Below are 21,100 nucleotides of genomic sequence, written 5' to 3'. Positions count from 1 at the left end.
GTCTCCTCCAGCTCTACCTCTGCAGCAGCTCCCCCTCTCCCAGTTCCCTCATGCCGACCAGCCCTTCCTCGCCCATTACCCAAAAGGAGTAGGTGCAAATTCTGCCCTCGCCGAAGTGATTTCAAAACATCCAAAATGTGCCAAAAATGCAATGCATACATCTGCAAAGATCACGCCATTACTACCTGCCTCGCATGCAACTGAGGGCTCATTCAGACTAAAAAGTTAGGTTTTGAAGTTGAAAATGTTTTGGAAATGAATTATAACATGTGTTATATGTCAGGTAATAGGTTGGAATAAAGTTGACTGAAAAGTTGAAACAGAGAAGTGATTGTAAATGTATACTGTATGCTTTATAAACAGTCAAACCAGGCGGGGTCATTTTTGACCCCAGAGGACAAAAGGTGTGATTATGGGCTGTCATTAATAAAAATAAAATGATTCAAAAACAGCATCCTCACTAAACTTTTACAAATACCACTCAGTGATAAGTCAAATAGTCAAAATAATAATAGGTCAAAATAATTCATAGTTTCATTGTATTTTTACTTAAAAACAGGGTATAATTTTATGTAAACAAGGTCTATTGGCTCTAAATTCCAAAACAAATGAAAAAAATTATAGTAATGGGTTGAACAGAAGTAAGACTAAAGATGTAACACAGAATTGATTGAAAATGTATACTGTATGCTTTATAAACAGTCAAACCAGGCGGGGTCATTTTTGACCCCAGAGGACAAAAGGTGTGATTATGGGCTGTCATTAATAAAAATAAAATGATTCAAAAACAGCATCCTCACTAAACTTTTACAAATACCACTCAGTGATAAGTCAAATAGTCAAAATAATAATAGGTCAAAATAATTCATAGTTTCATTGTATTTTTTACTTAAAAACAGGGTATACTTTTATGTAAACAAGGTCTATTGGCTCTAAATTCCAAAACAAATGAAAAAAAATATAGTAATGGGTTGAACAGAAGTAAGACTAAAGATGTAACACAGAATTGATTGAAAATGTATACTGTATGCTTTATAAACAGTCAAACCAGGCGGGGTCATTTTTGACCCCAGAGGACAAAAGGCGTAAGGCATTTGGGAGGACAACACGAGGGTTAAAAAACTATTCCACAACATGGGGTGAATTAGTGATCAGACTTGATGAACTGATATCGAAAGTAAAATACCTCACAATGACACTTGTATTACGATAGTCTGTTTCTGATACTGCCGAACAATCATCTAAAACATGTATCTAAATTAACCCCAACTGTACAGAGTCAATAACTCAATTCAGTCTTAACTAAAGAATGAAAACACACGTGAGGAGTTGAACTGCATTAATCTAAGCAGCACTGTTATAAAAAGGTACAAGGTTGAATTAAATGCATTGGATTAGTATTTTAAATGTATTTACAATTATACAAAGTTAAGATCACAACAATTTTCTTTTAATGAAGAGGCAGGATAATAGCTAATTAAATTAGGTAACTTCTACAGAGATATGATAGCATACATACTGTACAGTTTATTAGGTACACCACCCCGTTCACGAAAATGGATCGCTCCTACAGACAGTGAGTCATTTGGCCGTTGCTTGCTATATAAAGCATGCAGACAGGCATAGAGGCATTGAGTTACTGTTCGATTGAATGTTAGAATGGGCAAAACGAGTGACCTAAGGGACTTTGAGCACGGTATGATCGTCAGTGCCAGGCGCGCCGGATCCAGTATCTCAGAAACTGCCGCCCTCCTGTGATTTTCACGCACGACAGTATCTAGGGTTTACAGAGAATGGTGCGACAAACCAAAAACATCCAGTCAGCGGCAGTCCTGTGGGCGAAAACAGCTCGCTGATGAGAGAAGTAGAAGGGCAAGAATCGTGCAAGCTAACAGGCGGCCCACAAACAGACAAATAAGGGTGCAGTACAACAGTGGTGTTAAGAATGGCATGACGTGGATGGGCTATTGCAGCAGACGACCATACCGGGTTCCACTCCTATCAGCTAAAAACAAGAAGGACCTGCTCCAGTGGGCACGCAATCACAAACACTGGACAATTAAGGAGTGGAAAAACATTGCTTGGAACATGACAGCGAGGTCAGTTTACTTGAGTCGCCTGCGCAGTCCCCAGACCTCAACCCAATAGAGCATCTTCGGGATGAGATGGAACGAGCTGTTGACATGAATGTACTACCGTCCAATCTGCAGCATCTGCATGAAGCCATCGAGTCAGCATGGACCAACATCCCTGTGGAACGTTTCCGACACCTTGTAGAATGCCCCAAAGAATTCAGGCTGTTCTGGAGGCAAAGGGGGGTCCGACCCAGTACTAGATTGGTGTACCTAATAAACTGAGTGTATACTAATAACTCTATTTACAGTGCTAATTTAACACAACAGTTGTAAAGATGATCTATTTGTTAAAGGGAAAACTTCAGGCTTTGACATCTCCCTCAGTAAAATAAACGTAATCCTAACAAATCATTTGCGTTATATTAAACACTCCCCCATTCAATATGAACATAAATTTGACCTAAAAACACTGGCATCTATCACTGAAACTAAAGAGCTATAGTACAGTACATACCCTCATACAGTAATACTAACTGATTATGCACATAGATACAGCAGGTCTGGATGGAAACACCACAGATAGCTAGTATGCGTCCTAAATGGCACTGTATTCCCTTTATAGTGCACTACTTTTGATCAGGGCCCATAGCACTCTGGTCAAAAGTAGTGCACTTTATAGGGAATAGGGTGCAATTTGGGGCGTACCTCTAGTCACAGTGGATAAAGGGTTGAATCAGTCCTCAGGTGAGGAATGACCTTCACTTTGAGGACAGCATTATTCTGATAATTTAGGATTGTGCAACAACTACAGTAGCTTCTAGCTACATAACATTTCAAAACTCAAGTAGACCAGTGTCAGTGCCTGCCTGTCAGTAATGACCTCATTTAGACCAGAATCTCTCAAAATGATGCATCAATTCCACCTGTACTGTTCATTACAAACATAAATATAAGTGTCCCAAGCATTTTCATTTACATTATACCACAGAAATATAGAATAATTCCCTGATATACTTGGCATAGATTTAGCCCTTAACTAATAAATTCAATCAAACCTGCCATAGCAGTGCTTATGCAGTAACTTTGTTTACACGACTACAGTCCATGAACACACAACTTTTTTCTGAATCCTGAGAGCATCTACAGTACCTGTGCCTGTGGGGGAGCTATGCATTTGTATTACCTGACTACAGGAAAGAAAACATGTAACATGTTCCTGCGTAAATACATACTACAATGCAGGTTTGAATGAATAGGGGCCTCAGTCATTTCAATCCTTTAGAATATGTGACACAGAAAAGGGTTTAATAAAATTACAGTTTTCCCCTCTCATACGATCACTAGAAAGTTATTTTAATGCCACTATCTCTCAGAGCTTTTTTCTCCAACTGGCCATCTAATTTCCTGCCTCTTGCCTTTCAATGTTCTAAAGGCTTCTCATGTAGTAGCAGTCCTCAGCATTCCTCTCTAAACAACTAACACTTTTCTCAACCTTCCACATTCTTCCTCATTTCATGAAACCATATTTATTTAACATACACCATCATGGTCTCTAAATAGTCCACAATTCTGTCATTGTTATTATTCATTGACAGTTTCCATTTAGGGCAGTTTCAATTACACTTGCAAGGCATAAACTGTCTAAAACTATCAAATGCTCTATTTATCATGTAAGGGATAACCCAGGGTATTTGTAGCCTGATCCCAGATCTGTTTGTGCTCTTGCCAACTCCACTGCTGTCCTTGTCAATGAGTGACAAAGAGTTGGCATGCTAGTACAAACAGACTGGCACTCAGGCTATGGTATTTACAGTATCTGAACCAGGTTCAGTATAATACAGCACACCTCCAACACAGGGGTAGAGCTCTTCTCATCCACCAGGCTGGTCAGGGGGGGTAGAGCTCTTCTCATCCACCAGGCTGGTCAGGGGGGGTAGAGCTCTTCTCATCCACCAGGCTGGTCAGGGTCTAGAGGTCAGGGGCTAAGGGTTAGGCAGGGGTAGAGCTCTTGTCGTTGCCCAAGCTGGGTCTGGATCTGGGGTCTGCTCTGAGGGGTTTGTGCTGAGGGCTGCTTCTCAGGTTGTGATCCATCTGCAGGAGAACACACACAGTCAGTAAACATACATATAACATAGAAGTTACTAAAAACAAACTCTAAACACATATACATACAGAAGTGTATCTAATGCCCACAATATACTCCAATTACTAACACAACACACACAAACACGTGCAAGTAGAGAAACGCAGCAGGACCTTCTCTATGAGGTTGGACTCTTTATTAACAAGCTGAGTGAGTTTCTGAAGGTTGGCATCCACTGTCTCATGAACAGACTGGGGAGACCCTGGAGAGAACAGGGTGGGGAGAAACCGGGGGGGAGAGAGAAAGAGAGGCCGTTATAAAAAGAAAGCAGGGTAAATCCATTTGAATTCAATCACTTCTTGACAGCATCTCTTTTGATATAAACAAAACTTTCCATACATGTTTGCCCATGGAAGAAGTGGTCAGAAAGGGACTTTTTGGACCTGAGTGCCAAAACATTCAGGAAATAAAGGTGCTCAATGTGGACCCATTTTGCATACCACACCATACCATGAGACATCCATGTCTTCACCACTTGAAAAGATACACGGTTGAGTTTGATATAATTTAAAAGCTTACAAACAGGGTTGTAAAACTATTTGATAAGTTCTTAAAAAAAAAAAAAGGTAAACTTTGAGCACCTTTATGTCTTGAATGTTTTGGCATTCAGGTCCAAAAAGGTCAATGTTTTAGCACTTCTACAAATGGGCAAATATAGGGCTGTCCCCAACAACAACAAATATTGGTTGACCGAGAGTAGTCTGTTCTTTCGATTGATCAACATTTTAAAACGTGTATTTTTCCATATATAGCCTAATTTAGATCGGTTTCTGCTTATAATTTCTGAAATGTTGGTAGGCTTATTTGTTAGTCGACTTAATTAGATACATGCAGCTTCTCTTGTCATTATATGTTGCCCTAGAAATCTAAATAAACCCTTGCTCACCAGACATTTAGCAGACGCTCTTATCCAGAGCAACTTACAGGTAGTGAGTGCATACATTTTTTATTTTACTGTCACAAATGATGAATGAATGCTTCAATCTAGTTGACATCCGTAAAGTTCTGTCATCTTGGCTTCTTCCTGGAGCAAAGACATTTAGGGACCGGGGAGAAAATGCAAAAAAAAAAAAAAAAAAAAAGGGAACGATTTTCGGTGTGGAATTCAGTTTGACCGGTTGTAAGGAAATAGAAAGCTGTGAAAACGACCCAACATATTTCTGATAAGATTTCAGTTCGGCTTGAATGCATATTTTATGTGGTTCAAATATTCTCTCATGATGCAGAAAGAAAAATCATATTTTTCTACTCCTGTTCCTGAGTAAAAATTTACATTTGATGTAGCCTATCATTTTACTGCAAGAAATGCTAAATTTGCAGGAAATAATATTAAGGCTATGTGAGAGGTTATAGACCTACAGTCAGTGTCCATATTTCCGTTTCCATTTAACCCATCTGAACAGTAGGTTACAGTTCCCCTGATGTGTCATAGGCCTATTTGAAGTTGCCGTCTAGCGACTGTCGAATTTGTATAGCGCCTCCCCACTGGACAAAGACGTCAATTCAACATCTATTCCACGTTGGTTCCACATAATTTCATTAAAATTACGTGGAAACAACGTTGATTCAACCAGTGTGTGCCAAGTGGGTCACAATCATCACACATAACATAGGCAATGCTATCATCCTCTTTTACCACTTCACCAAATCTTTCATACATTACTTTTCTGGTCAACTTTTGCACATTCCCAAAAGCGGTTGGCGTGTAGGCTATTTGGCGTGCATAAAGTTAGGCCCTAAAGCTTAGGCTTACGCATTAATGCCAGATAGCCTACAAATAATGAAAGAAAAACCTCAATGTAGCCTGTAGATATAAATTGCGCAAGAATTATACATTTATGGATTTTTGAAGATATTGTTTTCTCTTTATTCAACCTGCCCGCCACCCACCTGCCCTTCATCCAGTATTTCATGACTCTAAACCCGCCCGCCCTGCGGATCTAACCACGGGAACTGCGGGTTATGAGTAAACCCGCGCATCCCCAACGCATACCATGTAAGCACGAGCTGACAATAATTGACTATTTTTGACTGCTGTCATATCAACACTTACAGTGGGGAGAACAAGTATTTGATACACTGCCGATTTTGCAGGTTTTCCTACTTACAAAGCATGTAGAGGTCTGTAATTTTTATCATAGGTACACTTCAACTGTGAGAGACGGAATCTAAAACAAAAATCCAGAAAATCACATTGTATGATTTTTAAGTAATTAATTTGCATTTTATTGCATGACATAATTATTTGATCACCTACCAACCAGTAAGAATTCTGGCTCTCACAGACCTGTTAGTTTTTCTTTAAGAAGCCCTCCTGTTCTCCACTCATTACCTGTATTAACTAGACCTGTTTGAACTCATTACCTGTATAAAAGACACCTGTCCACACACTCAATCAAACAGACTCCAACCTCTCCACAATGGCCAAGACCAGAGAGCAGTGTAAGGACATCAGGGATACAATTGTAGACCTGCACAAGGCTGGGATGGGCTACAGGACAATAGGCAAGCAGCTTGGTGAGAAGGCAACAACTGTTGGCGCAATTATTAGAAAATGGAAGAAGTTCAAGATGACGGTCAATCACACTTGGTCTGGGGCTCCATGCAAGATCTCACCTCGTGGGGCATCAATGATCATGAGGAAGGTGAGGGATCAGCCCAGAACTACACGGCAGGACCTGGTCAATGACCTGAAGAGAGCTGGGACCACAGTCTCAAAGAAAACCATTAGTAACACACTACGCCGTCATGGATTAAAATCCTGCAGCGCACGCAAGGTCCCCCTGCTCAAGCCAGCGCATGTCCAGGCACGTCTGAAGTTTGCCAATGACCATCTGGATGATCCAGAGGAGGAATGGGAGAAGGTAATGTGGTCTGATGAGACAAAAATAGAGCTTTTTGGTCTAAACTCCACTCGCTGTGTTTGGAGGAAGAAGAAGGATGAGTACAACCCCAAGAACACCATCCCAACCGTGAAGCATGGAGGTGGAAACATCATTCTTTGGGGATGCTTTTCTGCAAAGGGGACAGGACGACTGCACCGTATTGAGGGGAGGATGGATGGGTCCATATATCGCAAGATCTTGGCCAACAACCTCCTTCCCTCAGTAAGAGCATTGAAGATGGGTCGTGGCTGGGTCTTCCAGCATGACAACGACCCAAAACATACAGCCAGGGCAACTAAGGAGTGGCTCCGTAAGAAGCATCTCAAGGTCCTGGAGTGGCCTAGCCAGTCTCCAGACCTGAACCCAATAGAACATCTTTGGAGGGAGCTGAAAGTCCGTATTGCCCAGCGACAGCCCCGAAACCTGAAAGATCTGGAGAAGGTCTGTATGGAGGAGTGGGCCAAAATCCCTGCTGCAGTGTGTGCAAACCTGGTCAAGACCTACAGGAAACATAAGATCTCTGTAATTGCAAACAAAGGTTTCTGTACCAAATATTAAGTTCTGCTTTTCTGATGTATCAAATACTTATGTCATGCAATAAAATGCAAATTAATTACTTAAAAATCAAACAATGTGATTTTCTGGATTTTCGTTTTAGATTCCGTCTCTCACAGTTGAAGTGTACCTATGATAAAAATTACAGACCTCTACATGCTTTGTAAGTAGGAAAACCTGCAAAATCGGCAGTGTTTCAAATACTTGTTCTCCCCACTGTATATTCATTATAATGACATTATTGCTTTTGTGCCGATTTTCACTATTTATCAAGCACACTTGGTTACAAAAACAAGCTGTTACCACATTCCAACACATATGCTTTCTGTTTCATAGTTGTACCAAAGGCACTCCACAAATAAAATTGATTGTACACTTGAATGTGTTGTTACTGGTTTTTGGTTTTTACATTTAGCCTACAGTAACAAACTAACGAAAATGCTATTGTGTTATTTGAGAATTAAAAATAATATTGTATTCTAATGTTACCTTTGACTTTCATAAACACAACCAAATGATTCTTTTTACGATAGCATAAATGAAATGAATGAATTACACTGTTAGCTTGAAGAGGGGGGTCCCTCAAGGCCCAGCGGTTGTAGTGATGAAAGGGGATGTTTGGCATTATGTTAATACTGTATATGTTCGAGGCATAGGCCTAATGGTCCTGGGAAATGTTATATTTATACAATTCAAGCCAGCCCTACGGTATCGTTAAACAGGGGTTACACATACTGTACCTACTGAACATAGCATGGTTGTTTTAGAGATTCCATCTGTTCTGAAATCCCACAGCTGCAGCCTTGAACTGATTCATGTAAATGCCAGATGTTTGATTTCGAAAATTGATTTTAGTGTAACTCTGGCTTCTCAAACCAACGCGGACATTCTGATTATTACTGAATCTTAGTTAAAGAAGTCTAGGCCGAATTCGGATGCGTTTCTGACTGGTTAAAATGTATATACAGTGCATTCGGAAAGTATTCAGACCCCTTGACTTTTTCCACATTTTGTTACGTTACAGCCTTATTCTAAAATGGATTAAATAATTTTCCCCCCTCATCAATCTACACACAATACCCCATAATGACAAAACAAAAACCGGTTTTTAGAAATTTGGGCAAATGTATTAAAAATAAAACACTGAAAAATGACATTTATGTAAGTATTCAGACCCTTTACTCAGTACTTTGTTGAAGCACCTTTGGCAGCGATTACAGCCTTGAGTCTTGGGTATGACGCTACAAGCTTGGCACACTTGTATTTGGGGAGTTTCTTCCATTCTTCTCTGCAGATCCACTCAAGCTCTGTCAGGTTGGATGGGGAGCGTCGCTGCACAGCTATTTTCAGGTCTCTCCAGAGATGTTCAATCAGGTTCAAGTCCGGGCTCTGGCTGGGCCACTCAAGGACATTGAGACTTGTCCAGAAGCCACTCCTGCGTTATCTTGGCTGTGTGCTTAGGGTTGTTGTCCTGTTGGAAGGTGAACCTTCGCCCCAGTCTGAGGTCCAGAGCGCTCTGGAGCAGGTTTTCATCAAGGATCTCTCTGTACTTTGCTCCATTCATCTTTCCCTCGATCCAGACTTGTCTCCCAGTCCCTGATGCTGAAAAACATCCCCACAGCATGATGCTGCCACCACCATGCTTCACAGTAGGGATGGTTGTTCCAAGTCTTGGTGGTTCCAAACTTCTTCCATTTAAGAATGATGGAGGCCACTGTGGAGGACCTTCAATGCTGCAGAAATGTTTTGTTACCATTCCCCAGATCTGTGCCTCGACACAATTCTGTCTCGGAGCTCTACGGACAATTCCTTCGCCCTCATGGCATCATACGGGCCAGATTTCAGTATTTTGAAAATATATGTTTTTCTTAACATTTATACATTCTAAACATTAATAACATTTTTCAGACTTTTCATATTTACTCATTGGATGAGTCTCTCGTCGAGCGGGTTCACGCCTATAAATATCTGGGCGTAAGATTTAAAGTGGGCCTCTTTTTTAGATCTGGCCTCTCTAAACAGCAGGAAGCAGATTGTACAATCAACTTTCCTGCCAGTTTTGGACTATGGTGTCACCATTTATCAAAATGCAGGTAAAATGCAGGTATATCCGCTTTCAGTTTTAATACCCCCAAATTCTTGGAATAGCCTGCAGAACTCCTTGCATCTTGATTCCCTGGTGCCACCAGGGCAGTTTAAGACTAGTATTAGACGTGTTGAATGAGAGTTGGTTGTTTTTGATTGAATGAAGAGATTGTTGTGGTTGTAATGTTGAAAGTTGTAACTTGTAGTTTTGTCTTTGTTTTATCTTTGTTAGAGTGATTATTTTGTATCGTTGTATTGCTGTGCTTAGGGCACCTTTGAAAATGAGACCCTGGTCTCAATGGGTTTCCCCTGACTAAATCAAAGTAAAATAATAAAAATCAAACAATATTGTAATAAACCATACAATTCAGAAAATATTTATAAAATAATGTATTTTTTTGTGTGTTACACCATTGTTCTTACATAATATAACCATATACAATTTCAGTATCACGTCTTAGAGTGATGGACTGTGTCATCCCTGTGGCCTAGTCCGCTAGATTAGTCCGCTGAGACAGACGCCAATCAGACATGCGTCTTGTGTGCCATAAAAAATAACAATATGCGACTGCCCGACAAAAATAAACTTTTGTCCAACAGCCTATCGACCAAACAATCGACCAGTCAACTAAATGGGGTCAGTAATGGAAGGTTTCATAAAACATTTTTAAAGTGATGGAATTCAAATGGATTTACCCAGCGAGAGATATAGACAGCAGAGAAAAGAGCAAGAGAGAGTGAGAGAAAAGAGGGGAGATCTAGCATCAATGCCAGAATGTAGCAGAAGCTCTCCATCACAGCCCAGACAAAGGAAGCGATAAACTGTGTTAGTGTCTTAGTTCACCGACGCTCACACATACATGTACAGACTCTTAGGTATTGCTCCTGCTGCAATGACAACCTGCCAAAAGTACCACATCCTGTGTTTATAAAAGGCTTTGCAGGACCTGAAGTTCACCAGATTTTCACCGCCATGTTCTATTAAAAACACAACAGGCTCTTTGTAACCCAAACCCCTGGACCTGAAGCAATCATCAATATATAAACAGCCTAGGCTGACAATCACACAAACACACACAAGGTATAGAACGCTGGTCTCACCGGGATGACTGCTGAAGTGAGCGTTGAGTATGTGGTCACAGAAGCGTTGGAGGTTGTCCAGCTGTCTGAGGTGGCTCTGCAGAGGGCTGCTGGGTAGACTGGCCTTGTGGAGGGGAGCTACAGAGCCAAACACAAACGCATCCAGGCTGGACGGCCTGCGACAGATAGAAAGACACATACATTAATACACCACACATAATATAATCATACCCAGCCCAACCCACTACGGTAGTCCAGAACTCACGTGTTCCCAAAGAAGTAGTAGGCCGTCCCCAATCTGTGGGAGAGAAGATTCAGACACTCCTTCGCTTCACTGTAAATCTGACGAGAGGGGGGATGGAGAGAGGAGAATTTACTTAGAATGCAGGGGTGAGATATCATTTGGTATCAAGTAGTCCCCACAGTATGTATTCCTGTCCTACCTTCACCTCTGTGATGGTGTGTAGAGGAGTCTCTCCTACCTTTCCCTCCACCTCAGTGATGGTGTGTAGAGGGGACTCTCCCTTGGTCAGCAGGATCCGGGACAGGGCCATGTTGGCATGGCGACCAGGGACCAGGAAGTTGAGGGGGAAGGGAGAGTGGGAGGCGAACCACGGCCGAGTCAGGTTAGCATAGTTCTCAGCATCCACCCAGAACGTGTGTAACTACAGGACAACATACACACACACACACACACACACACACACACACACACACACACACACACACACACACACACACACACAGAATACACACTTAGAAAACAGTACACAATACAGGGCACATAACACTCTTATTATGCAAACAAAAACCCTCTGCTGCACTTTCAAAATGTGTCTAAGTGCAAAACAACATACACACCCACAACAATCTGTACACACCACAACTACACACACACTGGTTGTTCCTACCAGAGCTGGTCGTAGTTTCTCCTCCAGCAGAGCAATGTAAGCCATGGTGTCTGCTCCCTGCCTCGCCGACAACTCATAGTCTGCATTAAACCTCTGGTAGACAACACACAGGCTTTGTTGTTAGCTCTGCATAAATATAGTTCTTCAAAACTTAATTTACTGTGAAGGCAGGAAAGGAGACTTTACTTGTTTTCTCAGGAAGTTGAGAATCTGAGCAGGTTCGGTTACTGTGGATCCCTGGCAGACCAACTCTGGCACTGCGCCTGTAGTGTTGGACAGAGGGGAAACTGAGTTTGACAGTGTGTCATCCTGTGTTACTACACCGTTCATATGTTATAACGGTATGGCCTATACAACTACAGTAGACCAGGAAGAGAGACTTCACCTTTCACTGACACACGTAGGCTCTCTACATTTAGATCATGTTGTAAATATGTCTATGTACAGTAGGCAGTAAATCTCATACTCTTCCATCAGATAGAGTATTTTAGGTCTGGATGACTATCCTTTACTAGCTAATATTTACCTTTTCTACAAGGTTAAATTACATAATAATGATCATGTAATTACTAGTGTTAGTACAACATAATTCTGATTCTTTGGAAACAGTACCTGTCAATGTCCTCCACGTCCAGTCTATGGGTGTAACAGTGAGTTTGGCTCCAGAGAAATTGGCATAAGCCTGAGAGAGAGCAGAGAAGTTAGCTTTTCAGAGGAAACATAAGACATGAGACTATTGAAACCTTTACTGAATAACACTGTATCATAAAGCCTACATAATAATAACCATGAGCGGAACACATGACATTCATTTGTCATCAAGTTTCCCTTGCTCTAGCCAGGCAGGATCATAGCGGTGTTGTCAGAGTATTATGCAGGCTTTAGTCCCTTCTCACAGCCGCTATGTCTCAGTGGCTGTGATAAGAGACTATGCAGGCTTAGGCTATCATATCAATGTTGTCAAAGCAGTACACTTTCTTGGTTGTTAAGCTCGGCAAGATATCACTTAGTATTATTTGGCATTGGCTCTAGTCTAGGCTTTGGCACTAGCTCTAATAGCAGACTATCAGTATTTAGTAGATTGGCGGGTAGATTATTAGTAAGCACCAAGAACAACAATACAAATAGAGATAGGACAGACATGCCAAAATTATGCCAAACTATTTTGTTGACACTGTCAGCCAGCATATGATCTGGCAGTTGCAAGCCATTTTCAACAGGAACGGTGTCACCTTGCAATTGCATGATTCATATAGTTGAAGCAGCTAGCCTATAGGGAATTGGATCATGCAACTGTATACTTACCTAATTAGCTAAATTTGGATATGTTAAAATTAGCTACTGGGCTAGCTAGCTACAAAGCTAAGAACAAGAAGACAGGAGAGTGGTCGTACCGAGGTCAGTAGAAGTAAATCGAGAGAGAGCCGACCTTGAACTTGAAGAAATGTTAGCAATGAGAATGGCATCTGACAGTGACAGCTATTAACATTAGCTAGCTTCAGCTAGACATAAAAGACAGACATACAGTGCATTCTTAAAGTATTCAGACCCCTTGACTTTTTCCACATTTTGTTACGTTACAGCCTTATTCTAAAATTGATTAAATATTTGTATTGGATATTCGGTGGATATTAGGTTCTCTCGTCAATAGCTATTGAACCAAGCATGCCATGACTATAAAGATGGTATATTCGGAATCAAGGGTGGATAGAAGAAAAGCCACATTTTTTCATTTTTGTATATAATAACATTTCGGATTTCAATCTTCAATAGTTCATACACAAAGCATGCCATGACTATGATAATGACATTCTGAATCAGGGGAAGATGGACAAAAATCCACTACGTTTGATTTTTGGAGATTTTTGGAGTTTTTTGCTTTCAATCTTCAATAGTTTTTACACAAAGCTAGCTCTCGAAAACTCTAGGCAGCATTCTACATTTACATTTTAGTCATTTAGCAAACGCTCTTATCCAGAGTGACTTACAGTTAGTGAGTGCATACATTTTTCATACTGGCCCCCCGTGGGAAACGAACCCACAACCCTGGCATTGCAAGCACTATGCTATACCAACTGAGCTACAGTGGACTACTAGATAGTGGACTAATGCATTTGAACAATTCTGCCTTCTCCCTACAGTTATCAGCCACACTTCCTGAGTGTTTGGAGCATGCTAGAAAGCTAATTAGCACAGGTGGTCGCCTCTTGTCTTCCGTCTGTTTTCCTTAAACAAGCGCTGTAACATGGAGATATGGCTGTGTGGGAACACTAACCCTATCAAGGTGTGTATCAATTTAACCTTTTGTTTATTTAAAATTATTTCTTGCTGATACGAAAGATAAGTTCCTTATGCTTCCAAAACCGTACCGCAAGCAATGCATGTTAATGTTCAGACCGAGCGTCTGGGATCTTAACAAAACTCTCCCCATACAAGAGAGCCTTCGTCCAATGACTCTTATGTGTAATGTAATGGATAACACAAAGCGTGCCATGACTATGACAATGATATATTCTGAATCCGGGGAGGACGGACAAAAAATAAAAATGGGCCTCCCAAGTGGCGCAACGATCTAAGGCACTGCATTGCATTGTTAGAGGCGTCACTACAGACGTGAGTTCGATCCCAGGCTGTATCACAACCGGCCGTGATCATGAGTCCCATAGGGCGGCGCACAATTGGCCCAGCGTCGGGAGGGTTTGGCCGGGGATGCTTTACTTGGCTCATCGCGCTCTAGCGCCTCTTTGTGGCGGGCTTGGTGCCTGCAGGCTGACCTCGGTCGTCAGTTGAACAGTGTTTCCTCCGACACATTGGTGCTGGCTTCTGGGTTAAGCGGGCGGGTGTTAAGGCCACATGACTCGACCTTCGCCTCCCGAGCCCGTTGGGGGGTTGCAGCAATGAGACAAGATCGAAAAAGGGGGTTAAATAAAAAATGGGATTTTTTATCTGTGAGCTGTTGGCTAGAACGCACGTGCCAAGACCAGAGTAGGAATATTTGCTATTTAACGCAACAGTTTGTGACAAAACTATCGGTAGAGTTGAAAATGCAATGGAAACACATTGAACTTTAGATATTTATTCGGTATGTGAAAACTTAATCGAAAAAGTAAATTTTGTGTGCACTACGTCATCATGCACTGATGGTGGAAAATGCGCATATTTTCTTTATGCTGATTTTAGAATATTCTCATGAAAATCTGTCCCCAATTGGATGGAAACCTAGCTATAGACCCCCACAGTGGAGTTGTCATAATACCCATAAAACCTAGCGGTCAAACAAGGACATGGTTCCAATCGTTTTTCCACCATTCATTTAGGGGATTTTAGAAACACTTAAATTCAGGGATGTGTTTCGTGTAGGCTTACCCTGGAGTTACATTTTGATAACTGTGTAAATCTCTCTTGGACAAGGTGATTTTTATCACTATATTCGGCTCTATTTACTTTCAGATTCGAAAATGCAAATTAGCATCAAAGTAGACATCATGCAAAACTACAAATCCCTGCCAGCTCCTGCACGTCATCTCTGCTAACAGTTATTGTGTCAATTTAAAACTTGCACAAGATAGTTCACAAATGTCAATTTAAATACATTTTGCCAACTTATTCATTACTACATTTAGCTAACCTTAGATAGTTAATCCAGAGATTATTACCTTTGCCTCGATTCGGCAGTCTTGTCCAGATTATCATGGCATTTGTAGTTCTTTATGAGACACATTAGCAGCTAATTAGCGTTTCATTTTTGGGGGGTAAATACAGTTGAATATATTGATAAGTCACCTTGTCCTAGAGAGATTTACAGTTATCAAAACGTCACACCAGTGTAAGCCTACACGAAACACAGCCCTTATTTTAAGTGTTTCTAAAATCCCCTATAGGAAAAATGAATGGTGGAAAAACGACTCAAACCATTTCCCTGTTTGACCGCTAGGTTTTATGGGTATTATGACTCATAATGTGGTACTCTATAGTCATAGCACGCTTTTATAAGAGTTATTGAAGATTGAAAACCAGAAGTAAAAACTAACTAACTAAATCAATTTACTGGATTTTTGTCTATTCTACCCTGATTCAGAATAGGCTATATCATTTTCATAGTCATGGCACCTTTGTCTAAAAACTATTGAAGAACGAAGCAAAAAAAGGGAAAAAAGTAAGATATTTAAAAAAAACTAAAGCCGTGGATTTTCGTCCATCCTCCCCCAATTCAGAATATATCATTTTCATAGTCATGGCACGCTTTGTGTAAGAGCTATTGAAGATTGAAAGCCGGAAGCTTTTAGGTAGTTAAAATGTAATTTAAAAGCCTCTAAAAGGCTAGATTCATAGATAAACCGAAATACCAAATATCGATATTTAGCTAGCTTTCCAGTTAGCTAGCTAGCTAAATACTGTAGGTAGCTCAGTCTTGTTGATGATGGTTTTGCATGCATCCCTCGTAAGAGGTGAAGATTGTCAGATAAAACAATGGAAATGTAGCTAGCCAGCCATGCATCAGAACACTGGCGAGACAAAGATTATATCATCATTTAGTTTTTCCTGAACGCATTTACCAGCACTATGAGGGAATCTGTGTGTACTGAAGGCAAACCCCAATCACCTCCCCAGCATCTCAGCTCCATGGAAGCCGCCATGTTTGTTTGCTGTGACCTGGGGTGTAATCATTGCTCCAAACAGTTGCAAAAGTTATGTTTTGCAACAAAAACTAGCGTTTCTATTGGACAGACTCAGGTAGGTCCTTCCCTGTGTGCTGAACCTGCCCGATATGAACGCTTTGCAACTGTTTGGAGTAATGAATACACCCCATGAAGTGTGTGATGTCATCGGGAATTTGTCATTTAGTCGGTAATTAGCCCCCAGGAGATGTGGACATTTAAGTGGGTTGCAAACATAACTTTGCAGGTTGAAAATTAATAGTCTACTCAAAGGCTTAACTTAATGGCCTTCTGATACACCCTGCAGGGCCTGTATTCATTCAACTGCAGCTCTATGACCATTAGACCTACCTATGATGATGTCCTATATTGTTGATATTTATGAATACTTTATGAGGGGGTTTATCCAGGAAGTTACATAGCAGAACATGTATGGCAGTCAGACTTGACACTGGTCTAACTCATGTCCATGCATATGGCAATGGACTCTCCATGTCTTAAAATTATCATTATTTTAAATGTGGCTTTCTAAGAACTATATAGGCCTTGGCCCTATATCTTTAAAAAATAGTAAAACATCATACATTATTTTATGTAGAAAATGCTATGTTCAGGAGAAAGAATGTGACATATTTATTGCCCATTTTATGACATGGTCATGCATTGTGTAATTTTCAGTAACTCTTATTCCTTCCAGCTGGTTTAAGCTGTATGAGATTTTACCCCTGGGATTTTCCCCTTTGTGTCATAGAGATAAAAGGCTCCAATATGGCATCCGTCCAGCACCTGATTGGAATAGGGTGGGCCAGTGCCCGCAGCTGGAACTGGTATTAGGGTGAACTGAACTTCAGACACTTGGACACTTCAACTATAGGAAATGGTGTCATTATATGATAGATGTAATTTCAAATCTCTCTCTCAAGAGACTTCCTGGTCAAAGAAAGGTAAAATAAAATTAGAAAATAGAAAACCAAACAGAGCAACACACAGAAAGTGGTATGCATTTGGAGATGTCTGTTATGCTGAAGCCTCTGAGATGTCGAAATAACTTGCGGTTACCAAAGGAAGCACAGAGGCAGAGATGAAGACCAGACTCTCAACTTGAAACTCCTCCAGAGTTAAAAACTGTCTCAAGGTCCAAGGTCTTGACACACACACACACACACACACACACACACACTTCTTTAAAAACCTAGTCACTACAGGAACACTGAGACATTACCCTCCCCTTTAAAAATCCCTTCAGCCACGGGAGTGTAGGGACACACCCCTCCACTTTAAAGTTTGGCCCCTTTAAAAAGCCAGTCTGAAACAACAAGAGCATCTCACCTCTGCTACTGGGACTCTTCTTTCAATATACCCCACAAAGACTTACAGCATCTGTCAGTCTGTCGGTCCATCTATCAGTCAGCACCAGGGGTATTCTAAATAGATAGCTGCTTCAGTGATCCCTGTCTGTAGGACCAGGTCTTTTGTGCAGCAGCTGTGACCCCAGACCCAGCCTGGGTTATCAGGGCTGGTTTGTGCTGAAGGCTGAAGACTAAAGGATACTTCTGAGGATGGGGGTGTGGATCAGAGAAGTGCTCCTCGCTCTGCTGATGCTACAGTTGGCTAGGACTGTCACAGCACAAGGCATAGGTCAGTACCTCAACCTATCATCTATCAATACTCTACTCTCTGACCTCTCAAAATGCTCCTACAGTACTAAACTGATAACTTTAGTAGTTTTAAACCCTATCAATCTACTCAAGGTCCCCTGTAGCTCAGTTGGTAGAGCATGGCGCTTGCAACGCCAGGGTTGTGGGTTTGTTTCCCATGGGGGGCCAGTATGAAAAATGTATGCACTCACTAACTGTAAGTCGCTCTGGATAAGAGCGTCTGCTAAATGACAAAAAAAAATGCACCTTCTTAATCTACTGAGTATGTAATTTATTAATCTACTCAAACTGGAACTTCTAAATCTACTCAATCTACACCAAATTTGAATGTGTAACTTTGCTTCTCTGCTGAATCTGTTTTTTTTCCCTTAGTCTTTAAATCATGCATGGTTTTCTAATTGCAGATGAAGTATAATTATATATTTAGCTGGAGCTGTTAAATGATTGCCTTTGGAATCGTTTGTGAAAAGGCTTCACAGTTACACATCTATCGACTGGGTGACCCAAATAAGCCCACTATGGGAGAGTAGAATAACACTGATTGGCTTTAGGAAAGTGTTTGTGCAATAACTTAATTTCTCTGGAATCCATACACATCAGCTTTTCCCATACAAATGTCTCTTTGTATAATTCCTGAATTTGGGTTATGGCTCTAGCAGCAGCGTGTACATGGTTGTGCATGTGTGTGTGTCAGAGTTGTAGCAGCAGTGGGTTTGTTCCAGTGTAAAGAGTTTACTGCTGGCAATTTGGTCAATCTGCAACTCTATAAAACAGTGGTAACACACAAACACACACACACATGCACACATGCATGTACGCACACACACACACAAACCCACGTACACAAACACAATCTACCACTTCATAAAGCCCTGACACTCAGCAGGAGCTACTCTACAGCAAGGTTATTATAGTAAACTAAAACCGAAACGAAAACGAATCATGAAAAAACCATTTAGTAAACTGAAATAAAATCATTTACAAACACATTTGGAAAAACTAAAACTATACTGAAGCTATTATTTTTGACTCCAAAACTAACTAAAATAAAATAAAAACCATTATAAATTATGTGCAGTTTTAGTTTTTTCTGGGGGGCCAAAAATCCAATGGGGTTTCAATAGGCTTTTCAAGCTTTTTTTTCTAATGGGGTTTTCAAGTTTCTTAATCTGGCAGGTCACATTGAGATTGACTTCATAATTTAAATGTAGACTCAGCGAGATGACATTGCCACGAGCAGCACTGCAGATATTGGGCGTGTTTGAGTGGTAAGGCTAAAGAAACTGACTGTAGACGATAGGAGTGAAGTTGGGGGAGGTGCATCTGCGACAGCCGAAAGTCGGATACTAATGTGGTTTTCCAATGGCAAGGCTCCGATCAACATGGCAGTGTTGCCATTGTTTAAAAAATGTTTTCTTTATAATGTCGAAATAAACATCTTACCCCATACCACACACTCACAAACTGAAATCATAATATAATATTGTGTGAACATTGTACAATCAAGTAGTGAAAGAGAGCCTCAAATATCACATTTATTTGTATATATCCACTGTATACTGTACATAAATCGCAGCAAATTGGTTCCTGTTTAGGTCATGTCTTTGGTCACGTTCAAGTGGGTCTGGAAACTAGGAACTGGGAAATCTCAGACTTCAGTGAGTTCAAGACAACTGGGAACTCTGAAAAAAACATTTTGAACGGTCATCCAACTCGGAATTCCAAGTCGGGAAATCGGGCCTCTTTCTAGAGCTCAGACCTGAAGATCACTGACGTCATGATTCAACCTTGTTCTTTTTTTTCTTCGAGTTCCCAGTTGTCTTGAAAGCACCATAAATCCAGAGAATGCCAGACTTTGATGACAAAGTTTGATGACCGCCGCGCCACCGTCCTGTTCAAGTGAGCACAGCGCAACAAGATTCAACAAGAGTCCAAAAATGTATTGTATGCTGCTGCATAAATGATGTAATATGGCAGGGAGATATGTATACTGTAGCTAAGAAAGTAATAATAAGTGTATGTTGTGTAGTAAGCTGTTAGTAGCCTCACCCTAATAATTTGGTCCCTTTCCCCCTCATAACTTAGCCTACTGTTCTGACTTGGTGGTGCACATGTAGCCTATAGCCTATTTTAGAGAAATGTCATCACTGAATATTGTAAGAGCTTTCATTGTCTGCTTATATGCCCCCTTTATTTATCCTATGGTTCTGACTTGGTGTACAGGGAGAATACTGTAAGAATGGCCCATGTTCTGAATTCTGTTGCTGTACATTTCAAAAGTGCTGAACAAATAGTTATATTGACTACGTCCGTCTTAGCTCTCTCATTAATATCTTAATCGAAATTATGGATTGCCTCTTATCCGGTCATCGTTCCCTTATGCCATAGTTTGTACATCTCAATTGTCAGTAGAAACCACGTTTGTTTAAGCAAGTCAGCCATATCAGCAATGTTTTTTAAAAAGGCAGTAAATTGGGCTGAATGTGTTGTGTAGTGGCTTTGCTGGCATGCATCTACATTTTTGGGGGGGAGTTTGCCCCACCAAGATTTACATGCTAAAATCGCCACTGCTCTGATCCCATATCTCCACGTAGTTTTCCGAACAGGCGTGTGCACAGTGGATGTGGTTTGCTGTAGTTTACAATTGAAGTTACCTGCTGCAGTGTATCTCAGAGTTTTGTGCTCAGCTCTTTTTCCGCCAGTTGCTCTCGGTGTATCATACAATGCGGCCATATGGCAGAGGGAGCCTCCCACGAATAGGCTACTTTCTGTCTCTAGCACTAACATTTTAACTGAAACTAAATAATATAAAATCGAAATATAAATGTTTTTATAAAACTAAGTTTTGCCCTGTGTAGGGTGACATTGCCCTGTGTAGGGTGACATTGCCCTGTGTAGGGTGTGTCTTTCACATGGGACGTTAAACGGGTGTCCTGACTCTCTGGGTCATTAAAAATCCCATGGCACTTATCGTAAGAGTAGGGGTGTTAACCCCTGGTGTCATGGCTAAATTCCCAACCTGGCCCCATTCCATCATGGACACCTAATTA

At 40.9% G+C, this 21,100-nt stretch overlaps 1 protein-coding gene across 1 annotated transcript; it reads right to left on the bottom strand.

Moving 5' to 3' along the window:
* Nucleotides 1-4,064: 4,064 nt before the first annotated feature.
* LOC311144483 (metaxin-3-like) lies at nucleotides 4,065-16,374 on the bottom strand (the record flags this gene model as incomplete). The annotated part of the gene is made up of 9 exons (XM_084180510.1): nucleotides 16,291-16,374; nucleotides 12,347-12,416; nucleotides 11,921-11,997; nucleotides 11,735-11,827; nucleotides 11,306-11,488; nucleotides 11,089-11,165; nucleotides 10,845-10,999; nucleotides 4,332-4,420; nucleotides 4,065-4,166 (listed from the first exon to the last, which is right to left on the bottom strand). Exons 1-9 carry the CDS (start codon nucleotides 16,369-16,371, stop codon nucleotides 4,065-4,067), a joined length of 927 nt encoding a protein of 308 aa, XP_084036636.1. The 5' UTR covers nucleotides 16,372-16,374.
* Nucleotides 16,375-21,100: the final 4,726 nt, after the last annotated feature.

This window comes from Coregonus lavaretus (assembly GCF_964263955.1).
Source record: "Coregonus lavaretus genome assembly, chromosome: 17".
NCBI classification, from domain to species: domain Eukaryota; kingdom Metazoa; phylum Chordata; class Actinopteri; order Salmoniformes; family Salmonidae; genus Coregonus; species Coregonus lavaretus.
The sequence above is the reverse complement of the archived record's forward strand: the minus strand, read 5'-3'. Positions and strand labels throughout refer to the sequence as shown.